This window comes from Tenrec ecaudatus, unplaced genomic scaffold, assembly GCF_050624435.1.
Source record: "Tenrec ecaudatus isolate mTenEca1 unplaced genomic scaffold, mTenEca1.hap1 Scaffold_413, whole genome shotgun sequence".
NCBI lineage: Eukaryota > Metazoa > Chordata > Mammalia > Afrosoricida > Tenrecidae > Tenrec > Tenrec ecaudatus.
In genome coordinates, this window is record NW_027459290.1 from 132236 (window position 1) to 158388 (window position 26153).

The 26153-nt window shown below is 38.8% G+C and overlaps 1 protein-coding gene across 10 annotated transcripts in view; it reads right to left on the bottom strand.

Annotated features, from left to right (window-relative positions):
- Nucleotides 1-26153, bottom strand: part of LOC142436562 (histone deacetylase 8-like) — a 158786-nt gene that overhangs the window by 114530 nt on the left and 18103 nt on the right. The window contains exon 5 of one of the 10 annotated variants that reach the window (XM_075540138.1): nt 18074-18495. The exons of 8 other annotated variants lie outside the window; for them this stretch is intronic. In XM_075540138.1, the coding sequence (XP_075396253.1) occupies nt 18477-18495 (19 nt within the window). In that variant the 3' untranslated portion in view covers nt 18074-18476. Of the gene's footprint in view, nt 1-18073; nt 18496-18938; nt 18982-26153 lie in introns of those variants that run through there. One more of the 10 variants, XM_075540136.1, reaches the window with a different exon arrangement.

Below are 26153 nucleotides of genomic sequence, written 5' to 3' on the forward strand. Positions count from 1 at the left end.
TGTAGTAGTTAGACATTGGGCTGTGATCCACATGGTCGGAAGTTCAAAACCACCAGCAACTCAGTGAGACTGGGATTTCTACTCCCATAAACAGTTACTGTCTCTGAACCCCACAGGGGGGTTATGAGTCAGCATTGAATGGATGGCAGTAAGTTTGGATTTGATGGATCATTGCAGCACACACACACACATACCCCAGGGGGCAGTATCACCCACGTTGGGAAACAACTGCATGGACAGTTACCCTTCTCTAGCAAGAAGCAGCTTCAAGAACTGTTCATATTTTAAAATCAGATGCTAGAAAGAACAATAAAAATGGCTACATTTCTCATGCTATTTGGATTGATCCCATTAAACATATTGAGAAATATTTTTAAATATATACAAGGCGGACTTCAAAAAAGTTCATGGAAAATTCCACTATCATTTAATTCCATTTTCCACAAAACTTCTTGAAGTCTCCTTGTAAAACAGAAAAATTGCTAATATTGAGAACTATAACCATTCTTCCAAACTATCAAGGTTATCAAAAGCAAGAATATCGAACAACTATCACAGCCAAAGAGGAGACATGGTGATTAAATGTAATGTGAAGTTCTGGAACAATAAAGGGCCACTAACTGACAACTAAGGAAATCTGGATAAATTAGAATTTCACTTAATAATAATGTTCTAACATTAGTTTATCAATTATAATAAATATATCATACTAAGGCAAGACGTTAAGCTATGGGTAGGAACTCTCTATTGTCTCTTCAATGTTGAAGTAAATCTAAAACTACTCTGAAAAAATAGTCTATCAAAACATAAAAATTGGGCTGTATTTCTCAGGCTATTTGAAATGGTTGCACGGTACTGCAATACTGAGGGCCTAGGCTCATGGGGCTAGATCAAGGACAGTCAAAGACTTCAGCCACCAGTGCCAAAAGAACCAGGCCAGACATCCAAAATCCCTTCAGTGGAGAATTTCAATGAAAGCAATTAATTATTAAAAGGCAGCCAGGGAAGCTTGTTGTTGATAAATTTCTTTATCCCAAACAACCCTCCAGCTCTAAAACACATCGTGGAAATCAGGTTTCATGAGCAGCTTAATCCCCATTTGGAGAAACAGAGTTAACAATTCTGGCAGGGACAAAAACTCCAATTGAACTACATCCTCTATTAGCTGGCAAACCCTGGAGAGAGGAATTTAGTGCAAGAGCAGAGTCCGTTCATGGGGCTTTAATGACTATTAACTCACACATTACAACATATATCATTGTCTGATACTATCATTTGCACAAATAAAGAATATAAATTCCAAGCTTGAATCTTTTCATCCTCTTTCGTAGATGTGTTTAGGTAATAAAAATCATGGATATTGTATTATTAGCCAGGTTATAAAAACTGATAGTTTCTTGAAACTACTGACCACAGTTAATTAATAGAAAGCACATGTCATGATTTGGAATCTACTGATTCAAAATATGAATCCCTTAGTTCAAATTATAAATATTTATGGAAGATCTATTATGAGCCAGATATTAGGCTGATGAAAATAAATTAGTTCAAGAGAACACTGTGAACTGATGAAATAGTTTAGAGGAACATCAAATCAATAAATAGAAATGTGAAGCACATTAATAAAATCTTGTTAAATAGGAAACATTCTTGATTTAACATCACATGCCCTCTAGTGGTCTCGGTTAAAATGTGAAGCTTACATAACAGTTTGGTAATGTCTACTTTGAATGGAACCCTGATGATGTAGTGGTTAAGTGTTAAGCTGTGATATGCAAGGTCAGCAGTTCAAAACCACCAACACTTCTGACAGAGAAAGACAGGACTTTCTACTCCCATAAACAGTTACAGCTTCAGAAACTCATAGGGGCATAAGGTCATTATGAGTCAGTATTGACTCGATGGCACTGAGTTTGGTATTTTTGGTTTTTAACACCCACTATGCTGAAACTCTGCTTATTTGAATCTGTGAGCACTCTAATCTCTGACTGTTATGTGCAGTGAATTGCTGTGTGTCTTTCTGGGAATTTCATATCTATTAATATATTATCATTACAGGAGGATCCAAACACAGTGGACTAGGCAAATATGATACACAGACTTTCTAAAACAAAGGCTCAAGAAACTAAGTCCAAGGGATCCTGATGATAATCCTTGAACCCACAGCTTCAAAGGAGAGGATAAAGAAGTAGATCAAACATTGACAAGGAAGAATGAAACAAAAATGGCAAATAGGCAAATGGAGCAGTGAACCGCCAACTGGTAGAGCATACTATTCTGAATTATCGCAAGTAGAATCTGATCTGAGCAGGAACCAGATTAATGGGCTCTACTCGCCTACAACTGTACCCGCACCCACATCAGTGATCAGTGACAGGAGCGGTGTGATCTTTCTGCTTACTTTGCAAAACCTCCCAGTGACCAGTCTCCCCACCTGGTAGCCAGCCCAACTATACCTCCCCACACATACTGCCAATGTTAAGCGACTTTTTCTTTCCTTTTAACTTTCTCCGTAGTTCTTCCCTCTTGTCCTCGTTTCTATTTTTCTTTTCTCCCTCTTCCTTTACCCCTCCTCTTTTCTGTTCTCATAGAGCAGATGTTCCTCCCTCCACTGACTCTGTTGTTAGTAGTGCCAACCCTCATCCCTCCTAGATGGGGCAGCTAGCACTTTAACCAGTACTATGCTTCTTTCCTCTTTCTTAGTTCTTCCCTCTACTCTTTTTCATTTTCGTTTTCCTCCCCCAGTCTTTTTTTGAGCCAGGAAGCAAGAGCCTATACCCATGCCCCCTGCATCTAGGGTCAGCAGCACCCACTCATCCCTCCATGGAAAGCAGAGTAAACTCCACAATCCAGCTGCAGCTGTTTTTGGTGGCTAAGGCTTGTACAAGTATGATGCCATTTTTTCCTTTTCGTGTTAGTTATTCTGTCTTTACCTTCTCTTATTTAGTTTCTTTCCACTATCTCTTCCCTTCTTCATTTTTTCCAATCCATCGAGTAAGCACACTGCTCCCTGACACCACTCCCACTTGGCAGCTAGCACTTATGCAAATATTATTCTGCTTTTGATGATTTATTCTTTCTTCTTTTCCTTTCTTATTAAGTCTCCTTTCTTTCACATCCCCCTTTTTATAATTACTTTCTTTTTCCTCCCCTCTCTTTCCCTAACAGTTAGGAGCCAGAGACCCTACTCAGCCATACACACCATATCTACTGCACCAGTGGCTAGGCAAATGCCACTACCTATTTTGGCACCACTGGATCAACAACAGATGGCAGCCAACACCACACAGCCTGTGTTATGCTGCTCTGCATGATTAGAGACTTGTGCCAGCACTCTCACCCACTACCAAATTTACCCAGAAGGAGTTCGTGAGTTCCCCACTACCAAATCAACCTAGAAACCGGTGGCAAACACCCCAGTAAGCCAAATGAATAAACCCAGGAACCTATGGTGGCATAATGGTTAGGCACTGGACTGTCATCTGCAAGGTCTACCATTAGCCCCTCCTCAGAAAAAAAGTTAGGGCTTTCTACTCCCATAAACAGCTACAGTCTTAGAAACCCACAGGATGGGGGGTGGGGGGGGGGGAAGCTGCAAAGCCAATGGCAACCATAAAAAGGCTAGAGTAGTAAAATTTAATTTCCAGTAAAGTAGACATGAAGGCAAATAACATAATGAGAGAAAAGAATACACATTACAAAATGATTAAAGAAATAATATACCAGGAACATAAAACCATAAAAAACACATACACACCCAATGAAAGACCCTCAAAATACATTAACCAAATCCTTGTAGAATTGAAGAGATAAAGCAACCATTTCACAATAATAGGAGATTTCAATATACTGCTCTCAAGGAAATACAAATCATTGGGAGAGAAATTCAATAAAGAAACAGAAGAACTAAACAATACAATCAGGTCACTCCTAGATATACATAAAGCACTCCATCTGACAATTGTACAGTGTATGTTCTGCAGCACACACGGTACATACTCCAAAGTAAAAAACACAAGCTAGGCCACAAAGAAAGCCTTAAAAAAGTCAAATACATTGAGATCCTATGATCCATTTTTCTCATATCACAATGCTATAAAACTAGATATCAACTATAGAAATTTCAGGAACATTTACTGGATACTTACCTTCATGAAAATATCATCAAAGATAGCAAAGTGTGGTGAAGAAAGCAGATGGTGCCAGGCTATCAACTGGAATAGTGTCTGGGGTTTTAAAGGCTGTATTCAAACAAGCAGCCATCTACGTGAAGCGGCAACTAAGTGCACACACCAGCCTGTGTGATCCAAAGATGACGATAACAAAATCCCAATATGATGAAGGAAAAGGTATCAGAGCTTAAATTGTGAACAGCTAATTTATAGAAGGCAATGGAGGAAGTGGGAGCCCAAAATCCATATATAGAGTATCTAGTCAGATTACACCTCTGGCAAATCCCCTCTTACCACAGGTGAGGGACTGGAACAGCTTTACTATCAGACAGAGATCATTGTAACCTTAATTATGGTGGATCCAACCATGGTATACAGTAATAATGATACTTGGTCAGTTGAAATCCCTCTTGACCCAACCTGAATGTTCTCTAGGCTCAAGTATTTCTCACTTGTTCCATGACAGAAATTTCTTCTTTCTTTGTATTTTTCCTTATATATTATTATTATTATTATTACTTCTTGCTGTTTTATTTTTGTTTCTGTTGGGTTTCCCAGTTTGTGGAGCACAGAAGGGATGGATTCATAGAGATAATAACTGATGAAATAGTTTATCAGTGATGTCAATGGAGGGTGTTTAGAGGGGGAGAGGTTGAGGAATTTGGGGAGCAAATAATGAATGCGGGAGGAGGGAGAGAGCATTAGAACTCATTATAATGATGTATATACAATTTTAAAGCAATTTAACCATGGAAATGTATGATATGTGACTATTATATCAAGAAAACTACTTTAAAAAATGAAAGAAACCAAACTTGACCTAGGGTTACCATGGGTGAAGGAGAAGGAATTGTTGCTTAGGGGACATTGAGTTTATGTCAATGGTGGTGGCATAATTTGGAAAAAGATATCAATAAAGTTATATAACATGAAGTGCATCAACACAGTTAACTATACATGTAAAGTTATGGAATTGGAGAATGTTTTGTTGTGGATATTTTGGCCACAATTAGAAAAAAATTTACATGAATAGCAATGAGTACAAGTAAGAAGAAAATGTTCTAGAAGTGAATGTGGAGATAATTATGCAACTCTTTTTGATATGATTTAATTATTGAATTTTATGACATGGATAAAGAGCTAATAAGGCTGTTTTAAAAAAAGAAATAACGGGAACATAAAGACAAGCACTGAACAGACACACCTTAAAAATGACAGGGTAATAAAACAGATGATGGATGAAATTAAGAATTTCCTTGAAACAAACTAGAATGATAACATAGCATATCAAATATTTTAGGATATAACAAATGCAGGTATCAAAAGGCCATTTATAGCAATGAAGGCACACATGAAAAGAGGAAAGAAACAAAATCAATACCTTAACACAGTGCCTCCAACAATAGAAGAAGGGCAACAGCATAAACCCTCCAATATCAGAAGAAATCACAAAGATTAGTACAAAAAATAATGAACTGGAAAGCAGGGAAACAACGGGGAAAAAAATCAACAAGACAAGGTGATTCTTTGAAACCAAAGCCAAATCAAACTCACTGCCATCAAGTCACACAGTGAACCAATAGGGCAGGGTAGAACTGCTCCTGTGAGTTTCTGAGACTGTAACTCTTTATGGGAGTACAAAGCCCCGTTTTCTCCCTCAGAGTAGCTGGCAGTTTCAAAATGTTGACCTTGTAGATAGCACATGAACACTATGCCACCAGGGCTCCAATGCTTCTTTGAAAGGATCATCTAAATTGACACACTACTGGCAAACACACCAAAGGAAAGAAGGAAGATGTAAATATCTAGAATTAGAGTTGTAAAGGGCTACATCACAAGAGATTCAAAAGAAATAAAAAGAACAACAACATACTACTACAAACAGCTGTAGTCCAACAAATTTGATAGCCTAAAACAAGTGGACAAAATACCTGGAAATATACATCTACCCAAATGAACACAGTCAAAGTAGAAAATCTAAACAGACCATTAACCAAAGAAGAAAAAAACTCCTAACCAAGAAAAGTCCAAGACCAGATGGCTTCACCAAGCTTTCAGTGAAGAACTGTCACCATTTCAGCAAAAACTATTCAGAATATAGAGACAATAAATTCCCAAACTTATTGTACAAAGCAAGCATAACCCTGAAACCAAAGCCAAGCAAAAACTCCACAAAGACAGGAAATTAAAAACCTATATCCCTCAAGAAAAGATATAAAATTCTCAACATAATTTTTATCGATGTAACAAATGACATATCCAAAAAAAACTCATTGTGGCCTATTGCAATTTATAACAGGGATGCTAGGACAGAGTTCAACATTAGAAAAATATCGAAATTAATGTAACGCACCACATAAACAAGGCAAAGAAAGAGTCACATGATAATATTGATAGATACAGAAAAGGTGTTTGCCAATATCCAACACCCATTTCTGATAAAGAAAACACTCGATGAACTAGGAATCAAAGGAAATTCCTCAACATAATAATGATCATATTTTTTAAAAGCAATAGCCAACATCACACTCAATGGGAAAGTGTATTTTTACCTGAGAATGGGAACTAAGCAAGGGTGCCTTCATCACCACTCTTAACATTTTGCTGGAAGTCCTAACCAGAATCACCAAAGAAATCAAGGGAATGAATACAATTGGGCAAAGAAGAAATAAAGCTCCCACTATTTACAGATTATATAATCTTATATTTAGAGAAGGCAAAGGAGTCCACAAAAAGTCTGTTGGAAACCATTGAGAGATTTAGTAAAGTAGCAGGATATAAAATTAGCAAGTAGAAATAAATTTCATTCCTATATAATGATGACAGCCCTGAAAAAAAATCAAGAAAACAAAATCATTTAAAATAGTCACATAAAAATGAAACACCTAGAAATAAATCTAAACAAACACACACCAAAAAAAAAACCTATACAAAGAGATCTACAGAACATTATTACAAGAAACCAAAGAGATTTATACAAATGGAAGAATATCCTGTGTTCACAGATAGGAAGATTTAATAATATGAAAAATGTCAATACTACCTAAAATAATCTAAAAATACAACATAATTCCAATCCAAATCCCAACTTCATTCTTTAAAGAAATGGAAAACTAATAACCAACTTCATATGGTGTGGAAGAGGCCCAGGATAAGCAAAGAACTTCACAAAAAAGAACAAAGTAGGAGGCTTTATACGACCTAACCTCTAAACTTATTATACAGCCACAGTAGTCAAAGCAGCCTGGTACTAATACAATGATAGATAAATAAATCAATGTTAACAAAATAGAAAACCCAAAAATAAAAGCATCCACCAACAGACATTTGGTTTTTGACAAAGGACCAAAAATAATTGAATGGGAGATAACCTCTTCAACAAGTAGTTCTGGAAAAAATTGGATCTGCATTTGCAGAAAAATGAAACAGGACCTATAACTTGCCCCATGTACAAAAACAAACTCAAGGTGCATTAGAGACCACCTAAATGTAAACTCCAGAGCTAGATGAATCACCAACAAGAGAACTGGGACAAATGTAAGGGTCCACATGCAGCAGGGGCATACATACACTACCAAATACAATAAAGGAAACACAATCCATATAAGACAAAATAGACAACTGGGACTTAATAAAAACAAGACACACACATCAAAAGACTTTACAAAATAGGTAAAATAAGAACTCACAGACTGGAATTTTTTTCGCAATGATACAACAAATAAGGAGCTAATCATTAAAATCTACAGAACTCTGCAATACTTCAATAAGAAAAAAAAACAAATTATGCAATTAAAAGGTTGACAAATAGCATGAACATAGAATTCATCGAATAGCTAACAACCACATGAAGAAATGCTCAGGGATCACTAGCCTTCAGGGAGGTGCAACTAAAATCAATGAGATACCATCTGACACCCATAACAATAGCCTAATTGAAAAACAAACAAAACAGAGAATGAATAATGCTGGAGAGGGTATGAAGAGATTGGAATTTCTCATACAGTGTTGGCAGGACTGTGAACATGTATCACTGTGGAAAGCAATATGGCACTTACTGAAACTGGGAATAAAAATACCACACAATCCCGCAATACCTCTGCTGAGCATATATCCCAAAAGAGTAGGAGACAAAACACGAACAGACACATGCTATTCCTTGTCCATTGCAGCACAGTTCACACTAGCAAGAAGCTGGAAATAGCCCAAATGCCCATCAGTTGATAAAGAAACTGGTACATGCACAGTGTACATAACAGTGATGAAAAAACAAAACATCTTTTCACATGGATGGACTTGGAAATGTTTATGTTGAAAAGGACATATCTTGTATGAGTCTACTACTGTAAGGATAAAAAACAAGACAAAGGCAAGCTACTGTTCTCAGGTCATGTAGTCTTCTAATACAGCCCCCAAACAACAACGTAGTGTGCCTGCCTAGTTACTATAAACCACATATTTCAGTATCTTAAAAAGCACCTCTAGTAAGGTAGCCTCACCTCAGATGGGGTCAATCTCCCATGTTTGGGGGAGCGGGAGAAAATCAATCAATTCCTGCCATAGAAGTGTACTATGATCGTCCACGGCCATACTACCCTGAACGCGCCCGATCTCGTCTGATCTTGAAAGCTAAGCAGGGTCGGGCCTGGTTAGTACTTGGATGGGAGAAGTGTACTATGATCATACAAATTAGCAGACACACCTATAAGAGTATTTAGTGGGTAAGCACCCCTTTGCCCCCGCTACCCATTTCTTCCTTATTTTCATCCTTTTTTTCCTTTCCCCACCTCCTCCCCAGTTGTCTACCATGTACAACATTCCAGCGTGGAGTAGTCTGGGGGGTTGGCCCCAGTACCGAATACTAAGTGGATACTTGAACTTCCCCCCAGAAGTATTTATTTCAAAGGACAGCATTGAATCTGCAGCTCCAGGAGAGGGACATATCTGACCAGAACACACGGGAGCAGATGAAGGGGGAGGAGAGAGTGGAGCACATTCTGGCCCACCAGGCCCTGAGGATGATAACCCCAATTAGAGCAGCCAGTCCACAGAGAGGACCACATGGACAGCCCCACTATGAGACCTGACGTCCCTCACTGACCCATGGCCTTGCAGGGGCCAGCACCAGAAACACAGTGTGGGAATTGCGCTCGACCTGACCCCACCACACTCAGGCAAAGCACTAGAGGAGTACAGCGGAAAAGCAAGGGAATGGAGCGGCAAGGTCCCCAGGGAATGCTGTAGGTGGACTTTGGGGCCAGGGTGTGGTGCCCCAACAGACTGGACTGGAAAACACTCCTAAAGGCCAACAAATGATCCTTGAACTAACTACAAGCTTTACTTTCTTGTTGTGTTTTGTTTTTGTCATTGGTTTGTTGTTGTTGTTTTGTTGTATATTGCTGCTTGGTTTTGCTCTGTCTTGTTTTTGTGCATGTTATTATCTCCGCAGGCCTGTCTAAATAAGATAGGCTGGAGGAAAAACAACGAGACCGACAGTTCCAGGGGGAAATGGGATAGGGGAACGTGGGGGGTAAGGAAGTGGTGTTAAAAAACCCAGGGACTAAAAAAAATAAAAAATAAAATAAAATAAAATAAAAAACCCCAGGGACAAGGGAACAACAAGTGATCCAAATTGGTGGTGAGGTGAATGTGGCAGGCCTGGTAGGGCATGATCAAGGGTAATGTAACGAAGAGGTATTGCTGAAACCCAGGTGGGGATGGAGCATGATAGTGGGACAGGAGGAAAGTCAAGGGAAATAGAGGAAAGAGCTGGGAGGCAAAGGGCATTTATAGAGGTCTAGACAAAGACGTGTACATATGCAAATATATATATGAGAATGGGGAAATATATCTATGTGCCTATATTTATAGGTTTAGTATTAAGGTGGCAGATGGACATTGGGCCTCTACTCAAGTACTTCCTCAATGAAAGAATATTTTCTTCTATTAAATTGGCATTCTGTGATGCTCACCTTCCCGATGCAACCACTGAAGACAAAGTGGGTGAACAAGCAAATGTGGTGAAGAAAGCTGATGGTGCCTGGCTATCAAAAGATATAGCGTTTGGGGTCTTAAAAGCTTGAGGATAAACAAGTGGCCATATAGCTGAGAAACAGCAAAGCCCACATGGAAGAATACACCAGCCTGTGTGGTCACGAGGTTCCAAAGGGATCAGTTATCAGGCATCAAAAAACAAAAAATCATATCACTGGGTGCACACCTCCATGATATAATCGCTGAGGACAAACGGGTACATAAGTAAATGTGGCGAAGAAAGTTGATGGTGCCCGGCTATCAAAAGAGAGAGTATCTGGGGTCTTAAAGGCTTGAAGGTAAACAAGCGGCCATCTAGCTCAGAAGCAATAAAGCCCACATGGAAGAAGCATACCAGCCTGTATGATCACGAGGTATCGAAGGGATCAGGTATAAGGCATCATCAGAACAAAAAAAAATTTTACCATAATGAATGAAGGGGGGGAAGTGCAGAGTGGAGACCTAAAGCCCATCTGTCTGCCACTGGAGATCCGCTTACAGAGGGGTCTAGGGGAGGACATGAGTCTATCAGGGTGTGATATAGCACCAATGAAGAATACAGCTTTCCTCTTGTTCCTAAATGCTTCCTTCTCACCCACCCCACCCCCACTATTATGATCCGAATTCTACCTTGCAAGTCTGGAAGTCTGGATAGCCCAGAGGATGTACACTGGTGCAGATAGGAGCTGGAAGCACAGGGAATCCAGGGCAGATGATCCCTTCAGGACTAGTGATGTGAGTGGCGATACTGTGAGGGTAGTGGGAGAGTGGGTTGGAAAGAGGGAACCGATTACAAGGATCTACATGTGACCTCCTCCCTGGGGGACGGACAATGGAAAAGAGGGTGAAGGGAGACATTGGATAGGGCAAGATATGACAAAATAATAATTTGTAAATTACCAAGAGCTCATGAGGGAGGAGGGAGCGGGGAGGGAGGGGGAAAAAAGTGGAGCTGATGCAAAGGACTTAAGTGGAGAGCAAGTGCTTTGAAAAGGATGAGGGCAATGAATGTACAGATGTGCTTTATACAATTGATGCATGTATGGAATGTGATGAGTTGTATGAGCCCCTAATAAAATGTTTTTTTTAAAGAGTATTTAGTGAACCTTACTGGGAACTCAGATCAAGAGGAAGGGTGGGACATGTCTGTATTAGAGAAGATTACATTTCTGATGTTGGGTCAATCTGGTGAGGCAACCCACCACTGACACAAATACACCCAGTATTATGTTCCTAAGTGGGCACTTTTGACCTAGTTTCTATCCAACCTCTCCTGACCCGCACAACATATTATAGACAACTGTAACACTAGACTGTCCTTTCAAGATACACAATACCCATTCACAGACCACACCACAGCAGAATTTGAATGGGAAATTCCACTAAGGGAACTGGATTTACCTTAAACTCACTTGTAGCTGATCTAAAGGACTGAAATACTCTCTTGAACTTAAAAGTGAAATGATCTAATGGGGAAAGAAGCAGATGATTTCTATCCCAAGATTAGGAAATTGGTTCACACCAATTGCTTAGAGGTTGTCCAACAAAAGGCAACCTAGGATCAACATGTACTTGCCTTTTTAATGCTCTCTCTACTTATTTGGGACATGTTAGCCAACCAGGCATGGTCCTTCCTTTGCAAATGAGTGTTACTGAAAATATTGCCATATCTCTAACCCTCATGGTTTGTGTAACTAGTGTCCAATCACCTAATTTTCAAAGCTGTACAGTATAGGGTCTAAAAAGATGTCCTAAACATGTAGTCTCCTTTTTTAACAGTGTTTTCTATACCACTGACTAAAATAATGTAACTATCAATAGAATTACTATATGCCTCAGGGGATGATTTATGACGCACTCTAATAAAGTGATAATGGTATCTACAAAGCAAACCAGGGAGATATATAAATATATTACATATATGAATGGATTTTGAGCTCCCACTTAATTGTGACCTTAAGGACAATTAGTTCTTGTGAGATGGCCATGCTCAGTACTTGCTCTGAGATCACCGAAGATAAGCGTACTACAGCAAAGTGTTGTGAAGAAATTAGACAGTGCCCGGCTATTAGAAAAATAGCATCTAAGGTCTTAAAGGCTTGTCTCCAAACATGCAGCCACTTAAGTGAGCAATCAGCTACTCCACAAAGAAGCACGACAGCTTGAGTGATCCAAAGATCATAAAGAATAAAACCCAGAGGAAGGAACTGGACCAGATCCTAAAATGTTACGAATAATAGTGGAAGCCCTAAATCCATTTGCAGGATCCACACATGGATTGAGTATCTGGTGAGTCCCCACTGACCATAATGTAGGAATGTCAATAGCCATACTATCAGGAAAAGAGTATTGTCTGATATTGGCAGCTGTCATTAGGCTAGAATGTAACAACGTGTCATTATATCTCCCACCTGAATTTATTCTGGTTTTAAAATATTTTCTGCTATCTGTTCTATTGAGGTTGTCTCTGTTTTATTTGGCCAATTTTTTTGTTCTTTGTCCACGCTTTATGTTTTTCCGTATAGGAAAGTCAAGAAGGGTGGCTCTATGAAGATAATAATACTATTAATAATTATTGAGAGGTACAAAAGGGGAGGTGGGGGAAATGGGCAGTCAACAGCAATGGGTACAAAAAGAAAGAAAATGTTCCAATGTTGACTGTGGTGAAGAATATATTACCCTTCTTAATATGATTAAACTATTGAATTCTATGATATGTTCTTTATATCTCAAATATAACATTTTAAAATAAGTAATAGGAAAGCTGTAACTACATATCTATCAATAATTACATTGACTGTAACTGGAGTAAACGCCCCAGGCAAGAAACACAGAATCAAAGGATAAGCAACCATGATCCATTAATAGGATACCTGTAAAAGACATATCTTAAAATGAAAATAAGCTAAAAATGAAAGGATGGTTTGTTTTATAGTGCATTTCTATATATGATACCCAGAATCGGTAAATGTATAGATACAGTAACTAGATTACTGCTTCCTTGATGATATGACAGGAGAGGTTGGGGAAAATTGGGGAGCTAATAGCGATTAGTAAAAGAATGAAGAAAATATGCCAAACACACTATGCCGATAATTGTAACACTCTTCTTGATGTGATAAAACTACTGAATTGCATGATTTTTGAATTATATACTAATAAAATTGCTGGGGGGATGAAAGAACAAAAAAATACTGAGCAAATGGCAGCAAAATAGGAGCAAAGTGACAATGCTAATTTCTGGTAAAATAGATTTCAAGGAAAACACCATAAAGAATACGGAAGGGCATTATCTAATGATTAAATGGTTAATCCAACAATAAGACATAACCATGATAAGGATCTACACACCCAATGAAAGAGTCCAAAGACATAAATCAAATTCTAACAAAACTGAAAAGAGAAATAGATAACTCCACAATAATACTGGGTGGATTTGATAAACTTTCAATGAAGAACAAAATAACTAGAAAAATACTCAACAAAGATGCAGAATATTTCTACAACACAATCTCAGATCACAATGCTGTACTACTAGAAATCAACAGGAAACTCAAGAAAAATAAATAAAATATAAGCAAATGAATAGTAAACTGCTTAAAAACTACTGGGTAGATAGGCTGGATGAACAATCTAGAAAGAACAACGGGACCAACAGTTCCGGGAGGACATGGGATAGGGGCACGTGGGGGGAATGGAAGTGGTGTTAACAAACCCAGGGACAAGGGAAACAAGTGAACCAAATTGGTGGTGAGGTTGGTGTGGGAGGCCTGGTAGGGTATGATCAAGGGGTAATGTAAACAAGAGGAATTGCTGAAACCCAGGTGGGGACGGAGCATGATAGTGGGACAGGAGGAAAGTCAAGGGAAATAGAGGAAAGAGCTGGGAGGCAAAGGGCATTTATAGAGGTCTAGACAAAGACATGTACATGCAAATACATATATGAGGATGGGGAAATAGATCTATGTGTCTATATTTATAGGTTAAGTATTAAGGTGGCAAAAGGACCTTGGGCCTCTACTCAACCACTCCCTCAATGCATGAATACTTTCTTCTATTAAATTGGCACTCTATGATGCTCACCCTCCCCACACAACTGCTGAAGCCAAAGTGGGTGAACAAGTAAATGTGGTGAAGAAAGCTGATGGTGCCCGGCTATCAAAAGAGATAGTGTCTGGGGTCTTAAAGGCTTGAAGATAAACAAGTGGCCATCTAGCTCAGAAGTAACAAAGCCCACATGGAAGAACACGCCAATCTGTGTGATCACGTGGTCCCGAAGGGATCAGTTATCAGGCATCAAAAAACAAAATATCATATCATTGGCTGCATGATACAATCCATGATACAATCACGGAGGACAAACGGGTGCATAAGGAAATGTGGCGAGGAAAGCTGATGGTGCCCGGCTATCAAAAGAGATACTGTCTGGGATCTTAAAGGCTTGAAGGTGAACAAGCGGCCATCTAGCTCAGAAGCAACAAAGCCCACATGGAAGAAGCACACCAGCCTGTGCGATCACGACGTGCCAAAGGGATCAGGTATAAGGCAATATCCACAAAAAAAAAAATTACCATAGTGAATGAAGGGGGAAGTGCAGAGTGGAGACCCAAAGCCCATTTGTCGGCCACTGGAGATCCCCTTACAGAGGGGTCTAGGGGAGGAGATGAGTCAGTCAGGGTGCGATGTAGCACCGATGAAGAATATAGCTTTCCCCCAGATCCTGGATGCTTCCTCCCCACCAACTACCATGATCCAAATTCTACCTTGCAAAATTGGATAGAGCAGAGGTTGTACACTGGTGCATATAGGACCTGGAGGCACAGGGAATCCAGGGTGGATAATGCCTTGAGGACCAGGGGTTTGAGGGGTGATACTTGGAGAGTAGAGGGTGAGTGGGTTTGAAAGGGGAACCGATTACAAGTATCTACATGTGACCTCCTCCCTGGGGGACGGACAACCGAAAAGGGGGTGAAGGGAGATGCCGGATAGGGCAAGATATGACAAAATAATAATCTATAAATTATCAAGGGCTCATGAGGGAGGGGAGAGCGGGAAGGGAGGGGAAAAAAGAGGACCTGATGTAAAGGGCTTAAGTAGAGAGCAAATGCTTTGAAAATGATCATGGCAAAGAATGTACAGATGTCCTTTATACAATTGATGTATGTATATGTATGGATTGTGATGAGTTGTATGAACCCCTAATAAAATGTTTAAAAAAGAATGATGAGGGCAATGAATGTACAGATGTGCTTTACACAATTGATGTATGTATGGATTGTGATAAGAGTTGTATGAGCCCCTAATAAAACGTTTAAAAAATAAACACAAACAAAAAAGAAACCATCAGGGAAGGGAGACAGCAGTGTGTGTAAGATATGAAAATAATAATAATTTATCAAGGAGTAATGATGGTGGGAGGGGAGGACGGGGGTATGGGGAAAGAGCTGATATCAAGGGCTCAAATAGAAAGTAAATGTTTAGAAAATAATGATGATAACATGTACAAATGTGCTTGATACAATTGATGTATGGCTTGTTATGAGCCCTCAGTAAAATGATCTTTAAAAAAAATAAAAATGAATAAAAGATTTTTAATAAGTTGAAGATTTCCCAAGATCCCATGTACCAACATCACTGTGTCAAACCAGTGCTTTTACATTTTATATTTTAAGGTGCAATTACACTGAAGACTGTAGCCATTGATCTTCAACAGCTGTGTTTCTCTTTGCTTTCAGCAAGCAAGGTTGTATCATCTGCATATTACAGATAGTTAGTCTTCCTCCAATCCTGATATCATATTCTTCACATAGTCCAGTTTCTCTAATCATCTGCACAGCACACACATTGTTTAAGTACGATGACAGGCTACACCACCATTCCTGATTTTAAATCATGCAGTATCCCCTAGTTTTGTTTGAAGAATTGTCTATTGGTCTATGAGTAGTTTCTGGGAGAACTCAAATAGGTGTTCTGGGATTTCAATCATTCACAATGCTATCCACTTTTGTTCTAACAGTTTTATTGGCACTACATCCATATACCATGTGACTCAATAGTTCAATCATATCAAGAAGAGTTGTACAATCATTACCACAATCCATTTTACTTATTTATTTTAAATCATTTTATTGGGGCTCACAACTCTTATCACAATCCATACATACATCAGTTGAGTAAAGCACTCTTATACATTCGTTGCCCTCATCATTCTCAAAATTTGCCTTCCACTTGTGTTCCTGGAATCAGCTCATTTACCTTTTTGTCCTCCCGCTCCCTTCCCACTCTCCCCTCCCGCATGAACCCTTAATAATTTATAAATTATTATTTTATCTTATCCTACACTGCCCGGCATCTCCCTTCACCCACTTCTCTGTTGCCCATCCCCCAGAGAGGAGGTTTTATGTAGAGCCTTGTGATTGGTTCCCCCTTTCTACCGCTCCTTCCCTCCCGGTATCGCCACTCTCACCACTGGTCCTGAGAGGTTCATCTGTCCTAGATTCCCTGTGTTTCTAGTTCCCATCTGTACCGCTGTGTATCCTTTGGATTAACCAGGTTTGCAAGGTAGAATTGGGATCATGATAGTTGGGAGGAAGCATTTAAGAACTAGAGGAAGGTTGTGAGTTTCATTATTGCTACATTGAACCCTGAGTGACTCATCTCCTCCCCACTACTCCTCTGCAAGGGATGTCCAGTGGTCTACAGATGGGCATTGGGTTCCCATCACGCACTCCCCTCAAATTTTTCCCCCGCCTTTGTTGCTGGAAACCTGGTCCCCTCAGCCCTTCATGATCCGTTGGTATGCTGCTTCCATGTGGGCTTTGTTGCTTCTGGGATAGATGGCCGCTTGTTTACTTTCAAGCCTTTAAGACCCCAGACACTATATCTCTCGATAGCCAGGCACCATCAGCCTTCTTCACCACTTACTTATGCACACATTCGTCTTCAGCGTTTATGTGGAGAAGGTGATCACACAATGATGGTTTTTGTTCTTTGGTGTCTGTTATCTGATCCCTTCAACATCTCGTGATCACACAGGCTTTTGTGCTTCTTCTCTGTGGGCTTTTTTTGCTTCTCAGCTAGATGGCCGCTTGTTTGCCTTCAAGCCTTTAAGACCCCAGATGCTATATCTTTTTGATAGCCGGGCACCATCAGCTTTTTTCACCACATTTGCTAATGCACACATCTGTCTTCAGCGATCATGTCGGGAAGGTGGGTGTCATGGAATGACCTTAGCAAGGTGCTATTGTATTGAGGGAGTATGCGCAAGGAGGCCCAATGTCCATCTGCTACCCTACTACTGAACCTATAAATAATGTACCTAGGTCTATTTTCCCCATAATTATAAAAATATTTACATATGTACATGTCTGTATTTAGGCTTCTATGTATGTCCTTTGCCTCCTACTCCTTTCCTCTATTTCCTTACGCTTTCCTCCTGTCCCACTACCATGTTCAGCCTTCATTCTGGTTTCAGTAATTCCTTTCAGTTACCTTGCCATTGGTCACTCCCTACCAGTCCTCCCATCCCCTCCGTCCAGTAGTTTTAAACCACTCGTTGTTCCCTGTCCCTGTGTTGGCCAACACCTCCTCCCTTCCCCTACCTCCCACACTTTCATGTGCCTCTTCCGGGACCGTTGGTCCCGCTATTTTCTTCTCACATTGTTTGTCCAGCCTATCTTATCTAGGTGGACCTGCTGATATAGTAATATGTGCATACAAATGCAGATGGCTTCGAAAGCACCAAAGTGGCACATAAGAACATGGCGTCGACAGCAGCAACACCAACACGCTGATAAACAAAAAAGCCACTAACATACAAAATTTAAAAGAAGAGAAAGAAAAAAAAGCCAAAAAATCCAAAACACCTGTTAGTAGTTCGAGGTATGTTTATTGACCTTCAGGAGTGTTTTCTGGATGAGTCTGATGGGGTGCCACATCCTGGCCCCAAAGTCCATTCTTTATACTCCCTCGGGACATCCTTGCTCTGCTTCCCCCGCCACTCCATTGCACGCCCCCAGTGTTTTGCCTCAGTGTGGTGGGGTCAGCTCAGTCGCACATCCCCCACTGTGTCTCAGGTGCTGTCCCATGTAGGGCCATGGGTCAGTGCAGGATGTTGCATCTTGCCATGGGGCCAGCTATATGGTCCTCTCTGTACATTGGGCCCTTCGAGCCGGGCTATCGTCCTCTGAGCTTGGTGGACCCAGGTGTGCTCCGTACCATTCTTCCTCCTTCCTTTGCTTCAGCTTACCTCTGGTTGTACCACAATCAATTTTAGTGCACTTTCTTCTTCCTTATAATCATTGTTATTCATGGTTTAATTTGTTGTTTTAATTGTGGTAAAAATATACACAACTAAATATTCTCCAATTCAACAACTTCTATGTGTATAATTCAGTGTCATCAATTATACTTTTTGTGTTGTACAACCAATACTGATTTTTTTCCAAATTATTCCACCACCATTAACATAAACTCAATGCCCGCTAAGAAAATACTCTTCCTCCTTCATCTCTGCTAATCATTGTTCAAGTTTGTTTTCTTATTTTTCAAGTCTTCCTCATATAATATTCACAAATCATACACCACCATAATTAAATCACTTTTTAAAAGAGTTGTATATACATGTACATCATCACAATCAGTTCTAATGCTCCCTTCCCTCTCTTGTATTCATTGTTTGCTCCCTCAATACCCTCGTCCACCCCACCCCACCCCATCCCCAATTAGTCATTCTATCAGTTATTGTCTCTATGCATCCACTCCTTCTGTGCTGAACCTAACAAGAACAATAAAACAAAATGAAACAGAAAGAAAATCATAAGAATATAAAAACAAAAATAAAGAGTAAGGAAGAAAAGACTACTGACAATATTTTAAAAGCCAGAGAAAAAAATTCTATCATGGAACAAGCAAGAAATACTTGAGCCTACAGCAAATTCAGATTGGTTCAAGAGGGAGGTCAACTGATCAAGTATCATATCACACCATGGTTCAATCCACTGCCATCAAATTAGAAACTGTCACTGCCTGCTAGCAAAGCAGTTTGAGTTCCTCACCTTTGGCTAGAAGGGATCTGCCAGAGGCTTAATCTGACCAGATACTCTGCAGATGGACTCTGGGCTCTCATTTCCTCCATAGCCTTCTATAAATTGGGTGTTCACAATTTAAGCTCGGATAATTTTCTCTTCATCATATTTGGATGCTGTTATCATCATCTTTGAATCACACAGACCAGTGGACTTAATTGATGTCTCAATTAAAGGGCTGTTTGAATACAAGCCTTTAAGAACCCAGACACTATTCCAATTGATAGCTGAGCACCATCTGCTTTTTTTTAACCACACTTTGCTGTAACACCCTTATCTTCAGTGATCTTTTCATGACAGCAAGTATCGAACAGGGCCATGTTATAAGAACTGTTCCCAGATTGGGGCTAGAATCACAGGGGAAGCCAGAATCCATCTGCTTGTCCATGGGTTACAAACGGCTCTGCTTTACTTTGGCGGTTACATTATAACAAATACAAAAAACAAATCAACCAAACAACTGCTCCCTCCAAATAAAAACCAAGAAAAACAGTGTTAATCATCCCCCTGGGAAAAGGCGATTTTATTGATGTTATCCAAATTACTTATGATCCACAGTGTTTAATGCTTTTACATAATAAAACATAGACAAAATCTTTTCTTTGTATGTTCTATTTTCAGCCAAGATCCATCTAATATCAGCTATGATATCTATTATAAAATATCCTCTTCTGAATCTAACTTGAACTTTTGGCAGTTCTCTGCCAATGTATTGCTGCAAATGTTTCTATATCATCTTGAGCCTAATTTTACTTGTGTGCAATGTCAATGATATTGTTCAATAATTTCTACATTCCATTGTATCATCTTTTGGGGGGTACTAAGAATGTATGATGCGTATGGTTCTCTTCTAATTAGCTTAGATTAGTGAATGCTTCCAGTACTATATCCATTTGCTACAATATCTCAATTAGAATTCTGTCAACTCCTGAAACCTTGCTTTTCACCAAAGAGTTCAATGTAGTTTGGACTTCTTCCTTCAATACCATTCGTTCTTGATCATGTACACCTCCTTAAATGATTGGATGTCATCTAATTCTTTTTAGTACAGTGACTCTGGACCAATGAGCACAATTCAACCAATATGCAACATCAACATAAATGGGGGAAATACTGATATTGTAAAGGGTTTCATTTTTCTTAGATCCACAATCAATTCTCATGGAAGCAGTAGTCAAGAAAGCAAACAGCATACTGCATTGGACCAATCTGCTGCAAAAGACCTCTTTAAAATGTTAAAATTCAAAAATGTCTTGAAAGCTAAGGTGGGTCTGACTCAAGCCATGGTATTTTCAGGACATTCATATGCATGTGAAACCTGGGCAATACATAAGGAATCCTGATGAATAATTGATAACTTTGAAATATGGCATTGGCAAAGAATACTAAATATATATCATGAACAGCAAGAACAAATACTCTTGAGAATCAAGAATGGCAAGATTTTATCTCTTGTAATCTGGACAAGTTATCTGGAGAGACCAGTCCCTATCATGCTTCGTAGAGAGTCAGTAGAAAAAAGGAATATCCTATAGGAGGCACACTGACACACATCTAAGGTGCAACTTTGGCTTCTCCTCTATGGAACAAAGAAGAGTGAAGAAAATCCAAATGCATGGGAACAATTAATCCAAGGGACTAAAGAGCCTCGACAACCCTGAGACCAGAAGATTGTTGCTTGGCTACATTGTTGCTTGGCTACCACTGCCAACTCCTCTGAAAGAGATCACCAGACAGTTCTAATCTTGCCCTTTCAGATTTGTTTTTGTTTCCCACACTCAAATAACATTGAAAAGGAATACAATTTGAGTCTCTCAAGGATGCCAAAGTTGCAGTTCCTTCACAATGTAAATCAAACAGTATAGAATTCTTTGGGGAAAGTTTAAGGAAGCAGAAACAATGCCTCCATACATACAGACATAGATGGAAGATGTGTCCAGAAACAACAACTTTGCATTTCTATGTTTTTTATTAATAAAGCTTCTATGATGGTTTTAGCCGTCATTTTTGGCTTACTTTCATATAGGAGAACAGGAGTTGTCCACAGAGAAACAAGAGGACATATGGCAGAAACTGAACAGCAGACAACTCAATCTCCTCTGTCACATCTTTCTTTTTCTCTGGCTTCAGAAGAGGTGGGTTCCATCCTCCCAAAGCCATTTTACTTGCTTCTTTCCTGTAGTCTTCTCTGCACTGTTCATCCATCTCATATGCATTTCCAATATTTTCCTTTCAACCTTTAAATGTACTTAAATATTTTCAAATGGATAATACAAACACTATTGTGTTAGAAAGGGTTCTCTGGTTTGTCTCTCAGGAATGAAGGTCTGGGTCAACTATGCTTTAGCCTTTAATTTCTCTTGGCCACACCTCTCTTCTTTCCTTTCTCATTCAAACCTCTGGAAAACAGTCATCCTTTCCTAGGTATTTCTTTACTTTCTACTCATTACTTTCTCCAAAATTCTCTTATAAAGACCATTAACCTTAATTGCCAAATATGACTGATCCTTTAGTAACTAGCTGGACTGACCAGATAGTACATGGGATCTCTGAGAACTCTGTATTTTAAAAAGCTTTTGATACCTTGACATTCCAAGACCTCTCTAGCTACTCTTAATTGTTGCTTTTCAGTTGAATTCCCTAGTCTTTTCATCTGCTTGCCCATTAGAAATCAATGCTTCCTTGGGTTCTGTGTTCTCTTATCTTTCTTTTTGTACTCTCTTATTTGTCTTTCTCCTCACTCTTTTTATTTCACCTCAGTAATCTCATCCACTTTCAGAATTTATACCACCATTTGTTATATCCATAACACTTTTATTTCTATTTCCGCTTCTACCTCCATATACAACTCCGAATATCCAATTCACCTGAGTATTACTTCCATTGCATACCATCATCCACTCCTTTTTATTGTAGTAGAATATGCAATGGCTAATCACACAGAATTAATAATCAGATTGCTTGTGTGTTGAGTCTCAACTTTGCCACCTAAAAATCCTGAACAAATTGTTTTTCAGTATTTCTGTATCATGGAAAATGGGTAACAATACCAAACCTCCTAATGTTCTTGTGAGGACAGAAGAGCAAAATGCAAGTCACTAGCACTTAGCTTAAAATATATTAGCTATTGTTAAGAATTGCTTGCTTGTATGGGCCATACTCAAACAAGCTAAACAGAAACCTGGTCATCTTCCTCTTCTTTCACCTCCTCCCACATGCAACAAGAGCAATAACGGGTGCCCTCAAGCTGATTGCAACTGACATCACTTCTCATGCACTATTCTTGGTAAAGAGCCCTGGTGGCTCAGTAGTTGAACACTGGGCTGCTAACACAAAGATCTGCTCCTCCAAAGGTTACAGCCTAGAAAACTATGGAGGCAGTTCTACTTTGGCATATTGGGTTGCTATATGTCAGAAATTGGCTTGATGGCATATAACAACATTCCATGTTCATGGATAAGACAATATTTTTAACATGGAAGTTCTTCCCAGAATGATCATAGATTCAAAGCAATCACAAATCCCCAGTAAATTATTTTGTGGGTATCAACAAACTAATTCTAAAGTTATATAGAGAGGGAACCAAAACCCGCTGTCATTGAGTTGATTCCAACTCACAACAACCCTTTATAGAATTTCCAGGGCTCTAAATTTTTATGAGAGCAGACCAGCCTTAACTTTTCCCTGAGTGTGGCAGTGCGACACTTACTTGACAGTGCCACCAGAGGTCCTGGAAAGCAAAAGAGTTAGAAAAACCAACACAGTATCTAAAAAGAAGAACACATCAGAAGACTGATGCTATATAACTTTAATACTTAATATGCCTCAAGCCAAACACAAAAATAAATTTACAATGCAGTAAGGACCTAACTGTGCATTCTAAAACCATAAATTCTTAGAAAAATTCAGAAACAACCACATCAGGCTTATTTTTTTAAAGTAGACTCACTAATAAAATAACAAATGTACAAATAGCAAAAGGCAAAAAATAAATGAATGTGATATCATAAAAATTTCAAAATTTTATCCACCAAAAAACTGTTACCAAAAATATGAAAAGACAAGCTACTAACTGGTAGAATATTTGGGGGAACTACATATCCACTAAGAATCTAATAACATATATATATGTAAAACTTAAACAACTTAACAGGAAAACAAATAAAATAGGTAAATGACTTGAATAAACACTTTACCAAAAAGGATATTCCAATGACCAACACACACATGAAAAGATGTTTAATATTATTAGCCACCAGAGAGGTGCAAATATAAACTACATGAGATGTGTTTTCACTCCCATTGGGATAACTATGGTGAGATAAAAACAAAATCAAACAGAAAATATGAAATGTTGGCAAGGATATGTGGAAATTGAAACTCTTACAACACAAATTGAAACGCACCACATCACTGGTATTTCAAATATCAACAGGGTCACTCAAGATGAATATGTTTCAGCAGAGCTTCCAGACTAAGAACAGACCACAAAAATGGAAGAGGCTGTTCAATTCTGAGGGCTAGCTACAGAAAACCTTATGAACAGCAGTGGCTTATAGTGATGGAAAATGACCCCCTCTAGTTGGAAGGCACTTAAAATGCAACTGAAGTATTGCCTCCTCAAAATAGAATCCACCATAATGATGTGGATGATGAAGTAAAGCTTTCAGTACCTTTATGTGCTGAGGCATGGCTCAAAATCAAAAGAAACAGCTGAAAATAGCTATTAATAATCAGAACTTGGAATATATGAAATATGAATCTAGGAAAGCTATAAGATGTCAAAAGTGAAAATGGAATGCATAAAGATTGATATCCTAAAAAATTGATATCCTAAGCATCAGTGAGCTGAAATGTACTGGTATTGGCCATTTTGAGATTGACAATCACATAATTTACTGTACCAGGAATAATAAGGTCAAAAAGAATAGTATCATAATCTTCATCAAAGAGGAAATTGCAGGATCTATCTTAAAGCATAATGCTGATGTCATAGGATAATATCTATATGCCTACAAGGAAATCTAGTCAATACAAATAATATTAAAATTTACACACCAACAACTACAGATAGTGTTGATGAAACTGGGGGATTCTACTAAATTCTTCAGCCTGAAATTGATCAACCATGCAATGAAAATAGATTGCAAATGATAGGTGATTGGAATGCAGAAGTTTAAACAATGAAGAAGGAACAGTAGTTATAAAACATGGCCATAGGATAGAAATAACGCTGGAAATCATATGATAGAATTTTATAAGGCCAATGGCTTCTTCATTGCAAATACCCTTTTTCAACAACTTAAACAGCAACTGTATGTATACAGTTCAGCAACAGAATACAAAGGAATCAAACTGACTACATCTGTGGGAAAAAAGTATGAAGAAAGCTCATTATCAGCTATCAAAAGGAGGCCAGTTGTGGAACCAATTGAAACAAATTGCTCATTTGTAAATTCAGGTTGAAGGTGAAGAAAATTAAAACAAGTCCATGAGAGTCAAAATACAACCTTGAATATATCTCAGCTGAATTTCAACATCTGAAGAATAGATTTGCTGCACTGAACACTAGTGACAGAAGGTCTGATGAGCTGTGGTAGGACATCAAGAACATCATTTATGAAGACCACAAAAGGTCATTAAAAACACAAGAAAGAAAAAGTCAAAATGAATGTCAAAAGAGACTCAAACTTTCTCTTGAACACAGAATAGCTACAGCCCATGGAAGAAAAGATGAAGTAAAAGAGATGAACAGAAAATTTCAAAAGGCAGCCCGAGAAGACAAATTACTATGAAAAAATGTGCAAAGACTTGAATTTAGAAAACCAAAAAAGAATACACTCAACATATATGAAGTTGAAATAACTGAAAACAACATTTAAGCCTCAAGTTATAATATTGAAGGATTCCATGAACAAAATATTGAATAATGCAGGAAACAACAAAAGACGATGGAGGGATTACACAGTCACTGTACCAAAAAGATTTGGTTGACATTCAATCATATCAGGTAGTAACCTATGATCAAGAACCTACGGTACTGATGGTCCAAGCTGTACTGAGGGTGTTACCAAAAAGCAAGGCTCCAGTATTTGACAGAATAGTAACTGACAAAATAAAAATTGAAATGTCTCAACAAGGTGATGAAGCACTGAAGAAAACTCAAAGATAGCTACCTGGCCAACTGACTACAGTATTTGTGTTGTGCCCATTTTGAAGAACAGCGACCCCACAGAGTCACAGTTTCCTTACTTCTTTGCATTGATGCCTGGGTTCTCGAGCTGCTTTTTGAAATCATACAGAAAATTTCAAACAATATTAATGTCACATGCAAGTAAAATGTTGATAATTCAAAAACAGCTGCATTGATAGTACATCGATAGGACACTGCCAGAAATTCAAGCCAAATTCAGAAGGACATGGCATAAGAAGTATCACTACTGATGTCAGATGGATCAAGGCTAAAAGCAGAGACCACAAGAAAAGTGTTTCTTGTGTTTTATTGAATATGCAAAGGCATTCACCTATGTGAACCCTAACAAACTATGGTTAATATTCAGAAGAATGTGAATCCCAAAAGGTAAGTCGTTTGAAAAGAACTGAGAGGTTTAAAATCAGAAGAGGTCTGTCAGGGTAGTATACTTTCACAATTCTTATTCAATCTGTAAGCTGACCAAATAATTTGAGAAGCTGGTCTATATGAAGAAGTACACAGCAGCAGGAGTCGAGGAAGATTTATCAACAACCTGCAGTATGCAGATGACACAATCTGGCTTGCTGAAAATGAGGAGGACTTAAAGCACTTGCTGATTAAGATCAAAATGATTAGGGCAAAGAATGTACAGATGTGCTTTATACAATT